Source organism: Ornithodoros turicata, chromosome 6 (assembly GCF_037126465.1).
Source record: "Ornithodoros turicata isolate Travis chromosome 6, ASM3712646v1, whole genome shotgun sequence".
NCBI classification, from domain to species: domain Eukaryota; kingdom Metazoa; phylum Arthropoda; class Arachnida; order Ixodida; family Argasidae; genus Ornithodoros; species Ornithodoros turicata.
In genome coordinates this window covers 3,479,640-3,496,255 of record NC_088206.1, presented here as the reverse complement: position 1 = coordinate 3,496,255, position 16,616 = coordinate 3,479,640, and the positions used below count along the sequence as shown (strand labels likewise).

The window sequence follows — 16,616 nt, the reverse complement described above, 5'->3', positions numbered from 1 at the left end:
GCATTTGCGGACAAAACTTCGGACTATTTTTTCGAGGGTATAAGAATGCTGGTTGAAAGGTGTCAAAAGTGCATCGAAGTTAAGAGTGACTATGTCGAAAAGTGATACACTTGTTTCGTCTCTATCTATGACCATTAAAGGTTGGTCGGGCCGGAAACCTACGGAACCACCCTCGTATGTCTGTCTTGACGGGTAAAGAAACGAGAAGCCACGTGACAGTATTTCTTAGTTTATTTTTGGTCTAGGCTACCGCTAGGGTCTTACACCTTCGCACAGTACATTCCTTTAGCGCTGAACCCGCATCATTGCTCAGCAAAAATTGAACAATTCTCTTCTAAATACTGGTTTTGTACTTCAAAGCGCAAGCAGCATTGGAGATGGCTGCGATTTGGTGACGATTGCAATTGGCATACTGCGCTTATGTTATCCCCCACGTTACTTCGCACACTCAGTTTTGGCAGCCGTAGCGCACGCTAACCTTTCCCTGTCTTTTTTTCCCTTCTTTTTTAGGTAAACATATATTCGCCCCTCAGCTAGTTTTGGAGTGTTCATGACCCTGAACTAGACGAAGCGATCGTTGACGAACCGGAAGAACATTTCCGTCACCGCCTGTGGTTGGTCGAACGCTGGATAATGCCCGACTCTGGCTAGTTTTACGTAAGTGAAGTTCCGAATGCGGGTCACATAGCCTGCGGAATGAGTGTCGTCCTCGTTGATGTACCATATTTTGTGATGGGCCGACGTGAACTCTTGGGCTCCGGTCCAGGACGACAGGTTCCGGAAGAAGACCTCGGTTTGGTCCTGCGCAAATGTAGGATCAAGCTGGCCGACGTACACTAGGACCTGCGGGGAATCATACTTAAATTACTTTTCAAAGTTAATCGTCGATATTTACAGCTACAGTGCTCGGAACACAATCACCACTCTTGCTGTAACTGGTCGCTATACTGCTGAGCGACACATTTCTTTGAGGCTATTTTGCGTTTAATTTGACAATGGACCTCTCCCTGTTTGTAAACAAATGACGTCACAGCGTTCGACAGCGCCACCAATTTGGTAGAGTTCAACTACGCTGGAAGGTAGGGGGCGAACAAAGTCGCGCCCGGAGGCCACGGTCTTGGGGGGATTCCGATGGTCCCTGAAAGGGACGTACCTTCGGTCCTACTATTCTTTCAGTAGGAGGCAGCGAACAAGTGCCCATTCGTGGAATCGAGCTCTCCCTTTTAGATTTATTTCGGTTTCAGTTTGTCTACTAACGTCATGATGGCGTTTCTCGGATAGATCTCGGATAGAGACGTCTGTTTATATCTTGTTACGCGTGTGAGGGACCAAGATGTTCGTTCCATAAGCACAAAAAAGAAAAATGTAGAGCAACAAAAAATTGATTGATTGGTAGAAGAACAAAAACGAAAAAAAAAAAAAGGAGAAGGAGAGTGAAACAAAAGAGACTAACTTACTTCGCCATTGCTTACCTTGTAGTTATTCAACACCTTAACAGCCATGTCCCCGAGGTCCCTGAATCGATCGTGCACAAGATTTCCGTGGATGTACATGTCGTACTTTCTGAACGGTCTATCTTTGCCCACGTGGACTGCCTTCTTAAACCAAGGCATAACCGCCAGTTCGTTGAACCTCGTGAACACTGGGGGTTCTTTGGGTTCCAGAACATTCCCGTCAAATTCGTAGCCCGTCAGCTCCTGGTACAGCGTAGGGTCCGACTTGTTGCTCGAGGACCAAAAGGTCTGTGCCATAAGCATGGAGGCTTCAAGGTGCATTCCTTTGCTGGCGAGGGTGCTGATGTTGGACACTCGTTCTGAGAATGTTTTGTAGCCGTTGTGGTCAAGAAGACCGAGGGCATTGAAATAGGAACTGACGTGTAAAGGTTCCATGATAGAACTCCAGAAGCCAACGCCGTTGATGACTCCCTTGAGGGTGAGATTAACCCTAAATGGTTCTTCGTGGATACTGTACGCTGTGGCTAGGGCTGGCCTGCCTGGGTGCGGAACAAGAAATTATTTCACCGAACGTTACCTCACCATGTATTCACACGAGCGACATTAACTGAAATACTCCAGCGGAAGATGCCATAAGCGTCATAGCATTATGTTGCCAAGCATAGCGCGAGCGCTCAGCCTCGTCTTCTTGGCACTGCTAGTCGTGGGTAATGTGCTGTGGCCGGCCCACTGACAAGATATTCCGTAGCAGACGACAGGAAAAAACGCAGGCGATGTCGTCTGCTATGTGCGCAGTTTTAACGCCAACTACAGGATGAATTTAGCAAAGGTTACACATTTTGATCACGTCGTAAAAATACAAGATGACGTTTCTGGCGCTTCAAACTTTGCAGACACGTATAGATGGCGCTGCCTCAAAACCCTGCATCTGCTCCATCTGGTTGTTGGTCGTTCCATAGGGCTGTTTGGCTGGGCCAGAGGGCGCTCCTGTCCAGTCCAGAGCCGTATATTAAAAGGGAGTCTGGCCATTGGGAGGAGTCACAAAAAGAGGCTCGACCTGTCAATCACAGTTTCGCTCCTCTGATTGGTTTGTTTTTTACCAAGGGGGTCGCCATGACACCATACTGCCACCCAAAATGGCGACGAAAACAAACGCAGTGATGCGGGGATTTCGTGACAAAAAACTTTCACAGACTAACCTGATTTTACGCTGCAAATGTACATCCTAATATAAATTTCTCAGAAATCAGTTTCAACTTATGCTCATCCATCAATATCTAACTGAAAATAATATGTTTTGTCGCCGGTGTTAGGCCTGGTGAACACGGCGATCGCGGCGACCACAACGAAATCATAACAAAAACGGCGCTGTGCTGTACAATCTTTTAACAGCTGGATTTTATGGATATAAACATTCCTGCCACTTATATTCCAACTACTCATGTAGATTTGTTTAAAAATCATACCGACAAGAGAATGTGTCCCAGTAGGTGGTTCTGCCTGCAGCGGTACAACGACGGAAGCAGACGACAATTCCCGACGTGCCTTACGCACCCTAGGTGGCGCTTATCAAATTTGCATCAACAATCCACTACTTTTGCAGATTGCGAGAGGTATCCATTTCAATCCCATCCAATCCACTTGCCACCCAAAATGGCGCTACCCATGTTGGATAGGAGGGCAAATAGTGAGGATAGGCTGATTGATAGCGCCCCATATTTCAAGACTTCATTGGTCGGAAAGCTGAAAAAGTGGGTGGAGCTTCAGGTATAGGCATGACCCATTAATGGCCAGGCTCCCTTTTAATATACGGCTCTGCGGCAGTCAACCACTTGTGCTACGACTGCGCTAAGTTTTCCAAATTAGTGTGTTCTCTCATCACGCACACGGCATGTGCTGTGTCAGAATGACCAAGTTGTGTTGCGCTTTTGAATAAGGCGAAAGGGACCGGGTGCGTTTTATAACAGTAACGTGGTCCAGGCTTTTATTTTTCTTGTTCCATGGGCTGCACATTCTCAGATATTGCACGGTAACGGGTGGAAGATCGTGCACAGCGCATGTAATCCCATTCTTCGCCTGACGGGTCTACTCTGAAACTTTTCCTGCCCGTACCGCCAGGGGAGAAAGGCGGCGCTAGTGTCGCGTTGCCAAACTCCAGGCGAACGTCCCTATATGTTATGGTTTTGCTTCGTCTCCAGGCAGCACCACCTATACGTGGTGATGTGAACGTGAAGCAGACAGAGGAAAAAATGGCGCTTTGCGGGAAGTATAGGCCATAGGAAATGCATGGGGTGAGGATTTGCTTTGCTTCAAACTTTGTTTCTACAAAGTGATAGCCTATGGAAAAAAAAAATATATATATATATATATATTCCATTAATAACGTCGCACTTTTTATTTTAGAGTCAAATTTCACATCCGATCGCTGCAGAGAGCAACGCGAATCGTACTTGATCTACAAATTCCAATCTCTAATAAATGAGGATGAAGGAGTGCTATCAACTGTAAGAAGCATATCCGGATAACTTTTTTTCTGTATGTCCTCGGAGTGCCCGCTGCCTCTTTTCTTCTTTTCTTTACAGCTGGACACAATGACGCTCAGAACACCCCGGACAACAGGTTTTCAACGAGCGCGACCCCAGACCTTTCTGGAACTCCGAGGCTCTGACACGTAATCTCCCCGGCCGATGACCCAGGAACCTTCCGGAATCTTCCAGAACATGACTCACTGACGACTGCCTCGCAGTGTTTGTAACCTTTTAAAAGACCTTGTACATAGATTTCCGTCTCAGTCCCGAAGAAGGCGGAGCTTCCGCCGAAGCGTAGACTTCCCCAGACCCTTAGTTTAAATGCCAGCTTAATAAATAACTTTCCTCTACTTCCTACTTCAGTCTCTGGTGTCTTTTATATATATATGGATAAAACTTCAGGCGAATGACTGCCAGTCTGTAAAGTTTGAACCACCAGAGACGATATCTTGTCTTTTTACGACTTAATCGAAATGTGTAACCTTTGCTAAATTCACCCTGTAGATACAGAAGGCCTGCTTAATGAATTCTCTAACTCCTTCGGACGTCACTACATATAAAGTCCGCCAATCGCAGCAGCAAGCCAAGATATCTGCCAGTCACATATGCCGAAACTTTACGTACTTCCGTAGGATTCACCAGCGACGTAAAAGTCCCTTCCATGATACTCGGGGAACAGGATCAGGAACTGACGCAAAAACTCCACAATGTCTCGGCTCATGTCCTCGACGGTTTTCGCGAATCCATCGGTGAGGTCCCTCGTGAAACTGTAGCCGGCTCCAACAGGTTCATCCAAGTAGACGACATCGAACAGCTTCCACAGTGTGTGGTTTCTCCTGTAGAAACTCCCGTTGCCGTCGAGACCGAGCAGTCCGTGCTCGACGAATTGCCCGAACAAGGACGTCTGCCCTGGTCCCCCTTGAAGCCATAGTAGGAGCGGTGCAGGTGACGTCTGTTAGGTGACACAAAAAAAAGATATCAGTCAACTGACACGAGCGGAGATATTTTGAAATGGACATCAGAGCCGCCATCGCTCCGGCCAATTGATCGGGATGAAAGGCGGGGCCCAGGGGATCTCAAGGCCGTGCCTGGGCTCCAAAATGGCGGAATGGGAGATTTCAAGGTGATAAGCCCTGAGCCAAAATGGTGCCACTGGCCTTGGCACCGCCCATCGTATGACGTCAAATGGCGCGCTTTGGGACAGACTCCTCCCAATGGACAAACTCTCCTAATGAACGGCTCTGAGTTAGGTGACGCTAACGTGGCGCGGAAACCTGGTGCAAACAAATTGGAACTCAGTGTCGATACTCGGAAGCAAAGCTTATTTAGTGACTCTAGGTTGATCGGACCAGCGGATCAGCACCTACTGCAATCATTTCCATCAGTCCGTAGCCGTCTGACGCGTAAGGATCACTGTGCTCCCTGCGCTGCAGGTGCGCGTGGTTTCGGTTTCGGCCCGCAAAACTTCATAGTTTCGGATTCGGCAGCAGTATCGGTGACGTGACCGGGAGTTCTGACGCATGACGTAGCTTATTTAGTGACTGTAATGTCTCCTAGGTTCTAGCAACAACCCGCATCTCCGTTATCTGCCTCACGTTGTATGACTGCCAACTGCTGTGGTGAGGAGACGGAAATCGACCCTTGAGTTGCAGTGTTGCCAGACGCCTAGGTAGATTGGGCACCCATGGCAATTAATTCATAATTAATTTTATGGTACTTCCGCGTCACGCAATGAAACAATGTTTTGGGAGAATGCAGTGTTGAACACGTAGATTACAATGAGATAAATTCGACAGGACTGTGAAGACACAATATTTTGTTGTTACATAGAAGTGTGTCGCCAACTGTACATCACTCCAGTTGTGCGCCGGTCAACACAAAGCAGATAATATTGCGATGTTGGAAAACCGAGAGGCAGGGACAAAAAAAAAAAAAGGGCAAACAAGGGGTTCCATGCCTCTCGGTACCAGCTTGCTCGCACCCTATCTCTATACTCTCGCGGATAATATTACCGTATTATCGAGCGCGCTTTGCCCCTTGGCCAGCATAAAGAAAAGGTTCGTGTCGGCTGACTTGTTAACGGTGATGTAACCAGAGTGCACATCCGGGATGTTGTAGTCCGCAGTGAAGAGGGACACAATGCTCTCCGTACGAGCACGCGTTATATTCCCGCTGTCGACGTGCTGGGTCAGGAATAACGAGTCGTTCGTTTCGCTGCAGAGCTCATCTCGAGCGGCACGGCCAATCCTGCAGATTAGGAGAAATGAGTCAGCAAGTACTATGCATACAAAAAGCACTCGTTGCAATCTACGATGTCACGTGGACCTGAAACTTGCGATGTAACGTCGGAAAACTAAATTTGCAACCCTGGCGCAACACCCGGCCGGCCATTTGAAAGACCTAGATTATGTCAGTAGACGGACGGGTAGAAGATCCAGCGACCCTGTAAGGCACTTCCCTGCATAGGTTAGGTTAAGTTAGTTAGTTCAGTTTTGTAGGTTAAGTTAGGTTAGGTTGGGTTAGGATAGCCGTGGAAATGAAAATAGGGAGATATTGGCTCCTACATCAGGGGCTACTTTGGGGCTTACTACTACTACTACTAAATCGTTTGCACCAAAATATGCGTGTTTGTGCGTTAGGAAGAAGGCAAAAAATTAACTGTCATAGTATTTGCAACGAACCGCATTGTCAACAATAAATTTGTCGAGGGTAGCTACGTGTACTCGCTTCATATCGAAACGATGCCAAACGATATCAAACTTATATTTGCGATACCAGAATTAATTAATTACCTTAAAACGGCTGTTCATCTGTTACCGACGAGTGTGGCTATACGACTGTCTAGAATGCGTCTCTATTCAGACTCGGGAAAAGTCCGCGTTCTGAATTTTGCAACGTCACTTTGTGCGTGAAAATTTTTTCCACGACTCTCACGCACTGTGCGGCGAGAGCGGCGAGAATCGGACAACGGCCCTCTAGATTGCCCGTTTACTACTACTAGATTACTACTACTACTACTACTACAAGAATATACGAGGAGCATCGTAGTACGCCACGCTGGCAACGGCTTTTCCGACGGCCACTTGGTAAATCGTCGACAAGCTGCTGCCAGGAAGCGTATAGTGATTACTGCGAAGAGCCGCACACCAGTGAGAACCTACCTTGGATGACAACACCCCGAGTCCAGGACCCAACATAACATAGCGAGCACCACGACACAGCGTGCCATTCCACCCAGCACCATCTCCATCTCTAAAGACTTTCCTTCAGGCTCCCGTCACAACAACAATCTAATCGCTTCTCCACTGCAATGCACACTTATCGTATCTATGGGAGCTAATCGGAATAACTGCGCGAGAATGCTGTATCTTAAGCAACTGGCCTGAATACGAGACTATTTCCGCCACGAATACAGTTATACTTCAGTAGCGAAAAGAAAGGTGTCTTCTTTCTTTTTCTTTTTTTTTTTCGGAGACGGTTATGCAAACGGAGATGAGCGATGGGTATTGTTCAACGTGCATGCGTTAATGTATACGGAGTGAAGGGCACGGATGTCTCTTGGCTAAATGGGTGTATTGCGCTGTCGTGTATGAAACGTAACAGTTGTCTGGTGTGTTATTCAAGTATGGCAACAACAAGAAGAACAATAGACGCTGACGATGAGATGCAGTGACCCGTATATAGCAAATGCAAAGCACATCCCAGTTGTGCAAAATGTACGGGGGTTTCACTTTCAATGGATTTCCTCCCGTCCTACGCACCATTAAAAAAAGAAAAAAAAAGAAAAAGAAAACTGTGTTGGGGAGTAATTACAGTCTCTATAGTCCACTATGATGACAATTACGACAACGAAGGCTTTATTTTGACAGATGTTGATTGAGATGTTCCATCACTTGCTCCCGCATGCAGTTCTGCAAATACTGTAAACGTATTTTTGTTCGCGATGTACGTATTAATTTTCGTGAATCGCATTTGCGAAGTTATTAATTAATTATTAATTTCGTGATTCCAGGTATGTTTCCTACCACGGGATCAATGTCACAGCTGTGTTTGCGAGTACAATTTTTTTTTAAACCAACGCGGTATAACTATAGTTGAGTTGAATTGAGTTGAGAAGAAAAAAATTCAGAAGTATATAGGCACTCATTACGAGAGCCAGCTACTCCGGATCACCTTGAAAAGCGAAAATGACTAACGACAATAAGAAACAAATACACTTAGTCAGTCACTCACGCACACTGTCCACACAGACTGTCACACACACAACTAATTAGGCTTGCTTTCACCAAGGCAGGTTAACTTTGAACCGAGATCAAAGGTTGATAAAACTTGATATGTTAACACTCACTTCTTTTTTTGCAAACGTTAGTTGGTGACGTGATGAATGTTTCAGTGACAAAAACTCCCTTTAGTGATGCAGCGAGTTACGCGTTAAATTCCGGGACCGTTGATCTCGGTTCAAACGTGTTGGTGAAACCGGGCGTAAGCAATTTAGTAACCAAGGGGCGTAAACCAGCGTAACCAAGTAAGAAATACTGGTTCTTTTGTTACAACTCGTGTTCTATGAAGAATCGCTCGGAAGGCATTCCGGTCGTCTTCACAACCACGCCTCCTGGGGCTTCCTTCTGGGGTTCAATCCTAGCGTCGTTGCTCGTGTGCACCTGCACAGCGTCGTAGCCAAGAGCGTGTTTCGTAATGAGCGGCACTACGATATGCTACGATGCTCACGCGCTGCCAGGAACGCAGTATGTGTGTGTGTGTGTGTTCGTATCATCTGAGGGTGTTATAGCCAATTAGCTCGGCCCAGCGACCCAGTCAACGAATTCGTTGGATGGCCATTCACTGTCCCAATGTCAAGCACGTTATCAAGCTCGATGACGATATTTCCGTTCGTTCGTCGAGTTTATCCACAGGACAGGTTCATGCACTGCCTGGTATGGAATCAGGCGCCAGTGCATAGAGATGTCAACGACCTTTTCTATGTTCCTTATCACCTGCATCCGGCGAACACCTACCATTCGTACTGCTCCGGTCGCGTTATCATCATGCCCGGTCGGATATTATCGGAGCTGTACCATACGTCTCTGAAGATACCTACCATAAGGCCAACGTTATTGGTCAGTTGGCGCACGCTATCGGAATGGGGCATGAAGATATTGCAAAGAACATCAGCTTCAATGAGCGAAGATTCGACAAGCTATACTTCTGGACAGTGGCGTCGCCAGACCTCCAAGGTAGAGGGGGCTCGATACGAAAACTCGCCCCCCCCCCCCGCTGATTCTGGGTGCGACAACACACACGTACTTGTGCACATTTCAAAATGCGATGAAATAAAAAAGACGAAAATAATTTATTTGGACGTTCAGAATACGATTACATGTATAGGCTGTCATGACCAACGAGGTGGTGTCACGAGATTGGAAGTATTTTGAGAAGCTCATCTTTGAAACCATTCAAGAGTGCTGCTTAGATAGACGCCGTGAACTGCAAGAACTTTCGCGATTGTCACACTTGTTTGATGAAAAACCGAAGAAGAAAACCAGACGGAAGAAAGACATGAGTTCTGACTCAGATGGAAAGCCGTCAAAGAAAACAGATGTCCCTGGCGTAGGCGGATTTAACACCTCCAGGGAGGTGTGAAATGGTGTCAATGGTGTCCCCCCCCTTATATTATGTTCTCCTCGGACTTGCACGATTTGCGTGGGTCGGTCGGTGGCAGGTAGGGGGGGGGGGCTCGGGCCCCCCCGTAGCCCCCCCGTGGCTACGCCACTGCTCAGAATGAGCTGGAATTATGCACACATGCTCGGTAGAAAGTGCTCTTTATTTTGCACGTGGAATGGCAGGGGTAGAAGAAACTTGAAAATTTGGCCTCAGAAAACACCAGGGGTTAGCCTTACCTTTTTTTCAATTTTCAGCAAAAAAAATAAAATAAAAGTGCTCAGAATGAGCTGGAATTATGCACACATGCTCGGTAGAAAGTGCTCTTTATTTTGCACGTGGAATGGCAGGGGTAGAAGAAACTTGAAAATTTGGCCTCAGAAAACACCAAGGGGTTAGCCTTACCTTTTTTTCAATTTTCAGCAAAAAATAAAATTGCTCAGAATGAGCTGGAATTATGCACACATGCTCAGTAGAAAGTGCTCGTTATTTTGCACGTGGAATGGCAGGGGTAGAACCACCTTGGAAATTTGGCCTCAGAAAACACCAGGGGTTAGCCTTACCTTTTTTTCAATTCTCAGCAAAAAAAATAAAATAAAAGTGCTCAGAATGAGCTGGAATTATGCACACATGCTCGGTAGAAAGTGCTCTTTATTTTGCACGTGGTATGGCAGGGGTAGAAGAAACTTGAAAATTTGTCCTCAGAAAACACCAAGGGGTTAGCCTTACCTTTTTTTCAATTTTCAGCAAAAAAATAAAAGTGCTCAGAATGAGCTGGAATTATGCACACATGCTCGGTAGAAAGTGCTCTTTATTTTGCACGTGGAATTGCCGGGGTAGAACCACCTTGGAAATTTGGCCTCAGAAAACACCAAGGGGTTAGCCTTACCTTTTTTTCAATTTTCAGCAAAAAAATAAAAGTGCTCAGAATGAGCAGTAATTATGCACACATGCTCGGTAGAAAGTGCTCTTTATTTTGCACGTGGAATTGCAGGGGTAGAACCACCTTGGAAATTTTGCCTCAGAAAACACCAAGGGGTTAGCCTTACTTTTTTTCAATTTTCAGCAAAAAAATAAAAGTGCTCAGAATGAGCTGGAATTATGCACACATGCTCAGTAGAAAGTGCTCTTTATTTTGCACGTGGAATTGCCGGGGTAGAACCACCTTGGAAATTTGGCCTCAGAAAACACCAAGGGGTTAGCCTTACCTTTTTTTCAATTTTCAGCAAAAAAAATAAAAGTGCTCACAATGAGCTGGAATTATGCACACATGCTCGGTAGAAAGTGCTCTTTATTTTGCACGTGGAATGGCAGGGGTAGAACCACCTTGGAAATTTGGCCTCAGAAAACACCAAGGGGTTAGCCTTACCTTTTTTTCAATTTTCAGCAAAAAAATAAAAGTGCTCAGTAGAAAGTGCTCTTTATTTTGCACGTGGAATTGTAGGTTTAGAACCACCTTGGAAATTTGGCTTCAGAAAACGCCAAGGGGTTAGCCTTACCTTTTTTTTCAATTTTCAGCAAAAAAATAAAAGTGCTCAAAATGAGCTGTAATTATGCACACATGCTCAGTAGAAAGTGCTCTTTATTTTGCACGTGGAATTGCAGGGGTAGAACCACCTTGGAAATTTGGCCTCAGAAAACACCAAGGGGTTAGCCTTACTTTTTTTTCAATTTTCAGCAAAAAAATAAAAGTGCTCAGAATGAGCTGGAATTATGCACACATGCTCGGTAGAAAGTGCTCTTTATTTTGCACGTGGAATTGCCGGGGTAGAACCACCTTGGAAATTTGGCCTCAGAAAACACCAAGGGGTTAGCCTTACCTTTTTTTCAATTTTCAGCAAAAAAATAAAAGTGCTCAGAATGAGCTGTAATTATGCACACATGCTCAGTAGAAAGTGCTCTTTATTTTGCACGTGGAATGGCAAGGGTAGAACCACCTTGGAAATTTGGCCTCAGAAAACACCAAGGGGTTAGCCTTACCTTTTTTTCAATTTTCAGCAAAAAAATAAAAGTGCTCAGAATGAGCTGGAATTATGCACACATGCTCAGTAGAAAGTGCTCTTTATTTTGCACGTGGAATTGCAGGTTTAGAACCACCTTGGAAATTTGGCTTCAGAAAACGCCAAGGGGTTAGCCTTACCTTTTTTTCAATTTTCAGCAAAAAAATAAAAGTGCTCAGAATGAGCTGGAATTATGCACACATGCTCGGTAGAAAGTGCTCGTTATTTTGCACGTGGAATGGCAGGTTTAGAACCACCTTGGAAATTTGGCTTCAGAAAACGCCAAGGGGTTAGCCTTACCTTTTTTTCAATTTTCAGCAAAAAAATAAAAGTGCTCAGAATGAGCTGTAATTATGCACACATGCTCAGTAGAAAGTGCTCTTTATTTTGCACGTGGAATTGCAGGTTTAGAACCACCTTGGAAATTTGGCTTCAGAAAACGCCAAGGGGTTAGCCTTACCTTTTTTTCAATTTTCAGCAAAAAAATAAAAGTGCTCAGTAGAAAGTGCTCTTTATTTTGCACGTGGAATTGCAGGTTTAGAGCCACCTTGGAAATTTGGCTTCAGAAAACGCCAAGGGGTTAGCCTTACCTTTTTTTCAATTTTCAGCAAAAAAATAAAAGTGCTCAGAATGAGCTGGAATTATGCACACATGCTCTGTAGAAAGTGCTCTTTATTTTGCACGTGGAATTGCCGGGGTAGAACCACCTTGGAAATTTGGCCTCAGAAAACACCAAGGGGTTAGCCTTACCTTTTTTTCAATTTTCAGCAAAAAAATAAAAGTGCTCAGAATGAGCTGGAATTATGCACACATGCTCAGTAGAAAGTGCTCGTTATTTTGCACGTGGAATGGCAGGGGTAGAACCACCTTGGAAATTTGGCCTCAGAAAACACCAGGGGTTAGCCTTACCTTTTTTTCAATTTTCAGCAAAAAAAATAAAATAAAAGTGCTCAGAATGAGCTGGAATTATGCACACATGCTCGGTAGAAAGTGCTCTTTATTTTGCACGTGGAATGGCAGGGGTAGAAGAAACTTGAAAATTTGGCCTCAGAAAACACCAAGGGGTTAGCCTTACCTTTTTTTCAATTTTCAGCAAAAAAATAAAAGTGCTCAGAATGAGCTGGAATTATGCACACATGCTCAGTAGAAAGTGCTCTTTATTTTGCACGTGGAATTGCAGGTTTAGAACCACCTTGGAAATTTGGCTTCAGAAAACGCCAAGGGGTTAGCCTTACCTTTTTTTCAATTTTCAGCAAAAAAATAAAAGTGCTCAGAATGAGCTGGAATTATGCACACATGCTCTGTAGAAAGTGCTCTTTATTTTGCACGTGGAATTGCCGGGGTAGAACCACCTTGGAAATTTGGCCTCAGAAAACACCAAGGGGTTAGCCTTACCTTTTTTTCAATTTTCAGCAAAAAAATAAAAGTGCTCAGAATGAGCTGGAATTATGCACACATGCTCGGTAGAAAGTGCTCTTTATTTTGCACGTGGAATGGCAGGGGTAGAAGAAACTTGAAAATTTGGCCTCAGAAAACACCAAGGGGTTAGCCTTACCTTTTTTTCAATTTTCAGCAAAAAATAAAATTGCTCAGAATGAGCTGGAATTATGCACACATGCTCAGTAGAAAGTGCTCGTTATTTTGCACGTGGAATGGCAGGGGTAGAACCACCTTGGAAATTTGGCCTCAGAAAACACCAGGGGTTAGCCTTACCTTTTTTTCAATTCTCACCAAAAAAAAATAAAATAAAAGTGCTCAGAATGAGCTGGAATTATGCACACATGCTCGGTAGAAAGTGCTCTTTATTTTGCACGTGGTATGGCAGGGGTAGAAGAAACTTGAAAATTTGTCCTCAGAAAACACCAAGGGGTTAGCCTTACCTTTTTTTCAATTTTCAGCAAAAAAATAAAAGTGCTCAGAATGAGCTGGAATTATGCACACATGCTCGGTAGAAAGTGCTCTTTATTTTGCACGTGGAATGGCAGGGGTAGAACCACCTTGGAAATTTGGCCTCAGAAAACACCAAGGGGTTAGCCTTACCTTTTTTTCAATTTTCAGCAAAAAAATAAAAGTGCTCAGAATGAGCTGTAATTATGCACACATGCTCAGTAGAAAGTGCTCTTTATTTTGCACGTGGAATGGCAAGGGTAGAACCACCTTGGAAATTTGGCCTCAGAAAACACCAAGGGGTTAGCCTTACCTTTTTTTCAATTTTCAGCAAAAAAATAAAAGTGCTCAGAATGAGCTGGAATTATGCACACATGCTCAGTAGAAAGTGCTCTTTATTTTGCACGTGGAATTGCAGGTTTAGAACCACCTTGGAAATTTGGCTTCAGAAAACGCCAAGGGGTTAGCCTTACCTTTTTTTCAATTTTCAGCAAAAAAATAAAAGTGCTCAGAATGAGCTGGAATTATGCACACATGCTCTGTAGAAAGTGCTCTTTATTTTGCACGTGGAATTGCCGGGGTAGAACCACCTTGGAAATTTGGCCTCAGAAAACACCAAGGGGTTAGCCTTACCTTTTTTTCAATTTTCAGCAAAAAAATAAAAGTGCTCAGAATGAGCTGGAATTATGCACACATGCTCGGTAGAAAGTGCTCTTTATTTTGCACGTGGAATGGCAGGGGTAGAAGAAACTTGAAAATTTGGCCTCAGAAAACACCAAGGGGTTAGCCTTACCTTTTTTTCAATTTTCAGCAAAAAATAAAATTGCTCAGAATGAGCTGGAATTATGCACACATGCTCAGTAGAAAGTGCTCGTTATTTTGCACGTGGAATGGCAGGGGTAGAACCACCTTGGAAATTTGGCCTCAGAAAACACCAGGGGTTAGCCTTACCTTTTTTTCAATTCTCACCAAAAAAAAATAAAATAAAAGTGCTCAGAATGAGCTGGAATTATGCACACATGCTCGGTAGAAAGTGCTCTTTATTTTGCACGTGGTATGGCAGGGGTAGAAGAAACTTGAAAATTTGTCCTCAGAAAACACCAAGGGGTTAGCCTTACCTTTTTTTCAATTTTCAGCAAAAAAATAAAAGTGCTCAGAATGAGCAGTAATTATGCACACATGCTCGGTAGAAAGTGCTCTTTATTTTGCACGTGGAATTGCAGGGGTAGAACCACCTTGGAAATTTTGCCTCAGAAAACACCAAGGGGTTAGCCTTACTTTTTTTCAATTTTCAGCAAAAAAATAAAAGTGCTCAGAATGAGCTGGAATTATGCACACATGCTCGGTAGAAAGTGCTCTTTATTTTGCACGTGGAATTGCCGGGGTAGAACCACCTTGGAAATTTGGCCTCAGAAAACACCAAGGGGTTAGCCTTACCTTTTTTTCAATTTTCAGCAAAAAAATAAAAGTGCTCAGAATGAGCTGTAATTATGCACACATGCTCAGTAGAAAGTGCTCTTTATTTTGCACGTGGAATTGCAGGGGTAGAACCACCTTGGAAATTTGGCTTCAGAAAACGCCAAGGGGTTAGCCTTACCTTTTTTTCAATTTTCAGCAAAAAAATAAAAGTGCTCAGTAGAAACTGCTCTTTATTTTGCACCTGGAATTGTAGGTTTAGAACCACCTTGGAAATTTGGCTTCAGAAAACGCCAAGGGGTTAGCCTTACCTTTTTTTTCAATTTTCAGCAAAAAAATAAAAGTGCTCAGAATGAGCTGTAATTATGCACACATGCTCAGTAGAAAGTGCTCTTTATTTTGCACGTGGAATTGCAGGGGTAGAACCACCTTGGAAATTTGGCCTCAGAAAACACCAAGGGGTTAGCCTTACTTTTTTTTCAATTTTCAGCAAAAAAATAAAAGTGCTCAGAATGAGCTGGAATTATGCACACATGCTCGGTAGAAAGTGCTCGTTATTTTGCACGTGGAATGGCAGGTTTAGAACCACCTTGGAAATTTGGCTTCAGAAAACGCCAAGGGGTTAGCCTTACCTTTTTTTCAATTTTCAGCAAAAAAATAAAAGTGCTCAGAATGAGCTGTAATTATGCACACATGCTCAGTAGAAAGTGCTCTTTATTTTGCACGTGGAATTGCAGGGGTAGAACCACCTTGGAAATTTGGCTTCAGAAAACGCCAAGGGGTTAGCCTTACCTTTTTTTCAATTTTCAGCAAAAAAATAAAAGTGCTCAGTAGAAAGTGCTCTTTATTTTGCACGTGGAATTGCAGGTTTAGAGCCACCTTGGAAATTTGGCTTCAGAAAACGCCAAGGGGTTAGCCTTACCTTTTTTTCAATTTTCAGCAAAAAAATAAAAGTGCTCAGAATGAGCTGTAATTATGCACACATGCTCAGTAGAAAGTGCTCTTTATTTTGCACGTGGAATGGCAGGGGTAGAACCACCTTGGAAATTTGGCCTCAGAAAACACCAAGGGGTTAGCCTTACCTTTTTTTCAATTTTCAGCAAAAAAATAAAAGTGCTCAGAATGAGCTGGAATTATGCACACATGCTCAGTAGAAAGTGCTCTTTATTTTGCACGTGGAATTGCAGGTTTAGAACCACCTTGGAAATTTGGCTTCAGAAAACGCCAAGGGGTTAGCCTTACCTTTTTTTCAATTTTCAGCAAAAAAATAAAAGTGCTCAGAATGAGCTGTAATTATGCACACATGCTCAGTAGAAAGTGCTCTTTATTTTGCACGTGGAATGGGAGGGGTAGAAGAAACTTGAAAATTTGGCCTCAGAAAACACCAAGGGGTTAGCCTTACCTTTTTTCAATTTTCAGCAAAAAAATAAAAGTGCTCAGAATGAGCTGTAATTATGCACACATGCTCAGTAGAAAGTGCTCTTTATTTTGCACGTGGAATTGCAGGGGTAGAACCACCTTGGAAATTTGGCCTCAGAAAACACCAAGGGGTTAGCCTTACCTTTTTTTCAATTTTCAGCAAAAAAAAATAAAAGTGCTCAGAATGAGCTGTAATTATGCACACATGCTCAGTAGAAAGTGCTCTTTATTTTGCACGTGGAATTGCAGGGGTA

The 16,616-nt window shown here is 43.9% G+C and overlaps 1 protein-coding gene across 1 annotated transcript; it reads right to left on the bottom strand.

The window, feature by feature from the left end:
• Positions 1–213: 213 nt before the first annotated feature.
• On the bottom strand, positions 214–7,379 carry LOC135398833 (probable serine carboxypeptidase CPVL). Its single transcript, XM_064630346.1, has 5 exons — positions 7,144–7,379; positions 5,995–6,229; positions 4,607–4,934; positions 1,473–1,993; positions 214–843 (listed from the first exon to the last, which is right to left on the bottom strand). Exons 1-5 carry the CDS (start codon positions 7,230–7,232, stop codon positions 562–564), a joined length of 1,455 nt encoding a protein of 484 aa, XP_064486416.1. The 5' UTR covers positions 7,233–7,379; the 3' UTR covers positions 214–561.
• Positions 7,380–16,616: the final 9,237 nt, after the last annotated feature.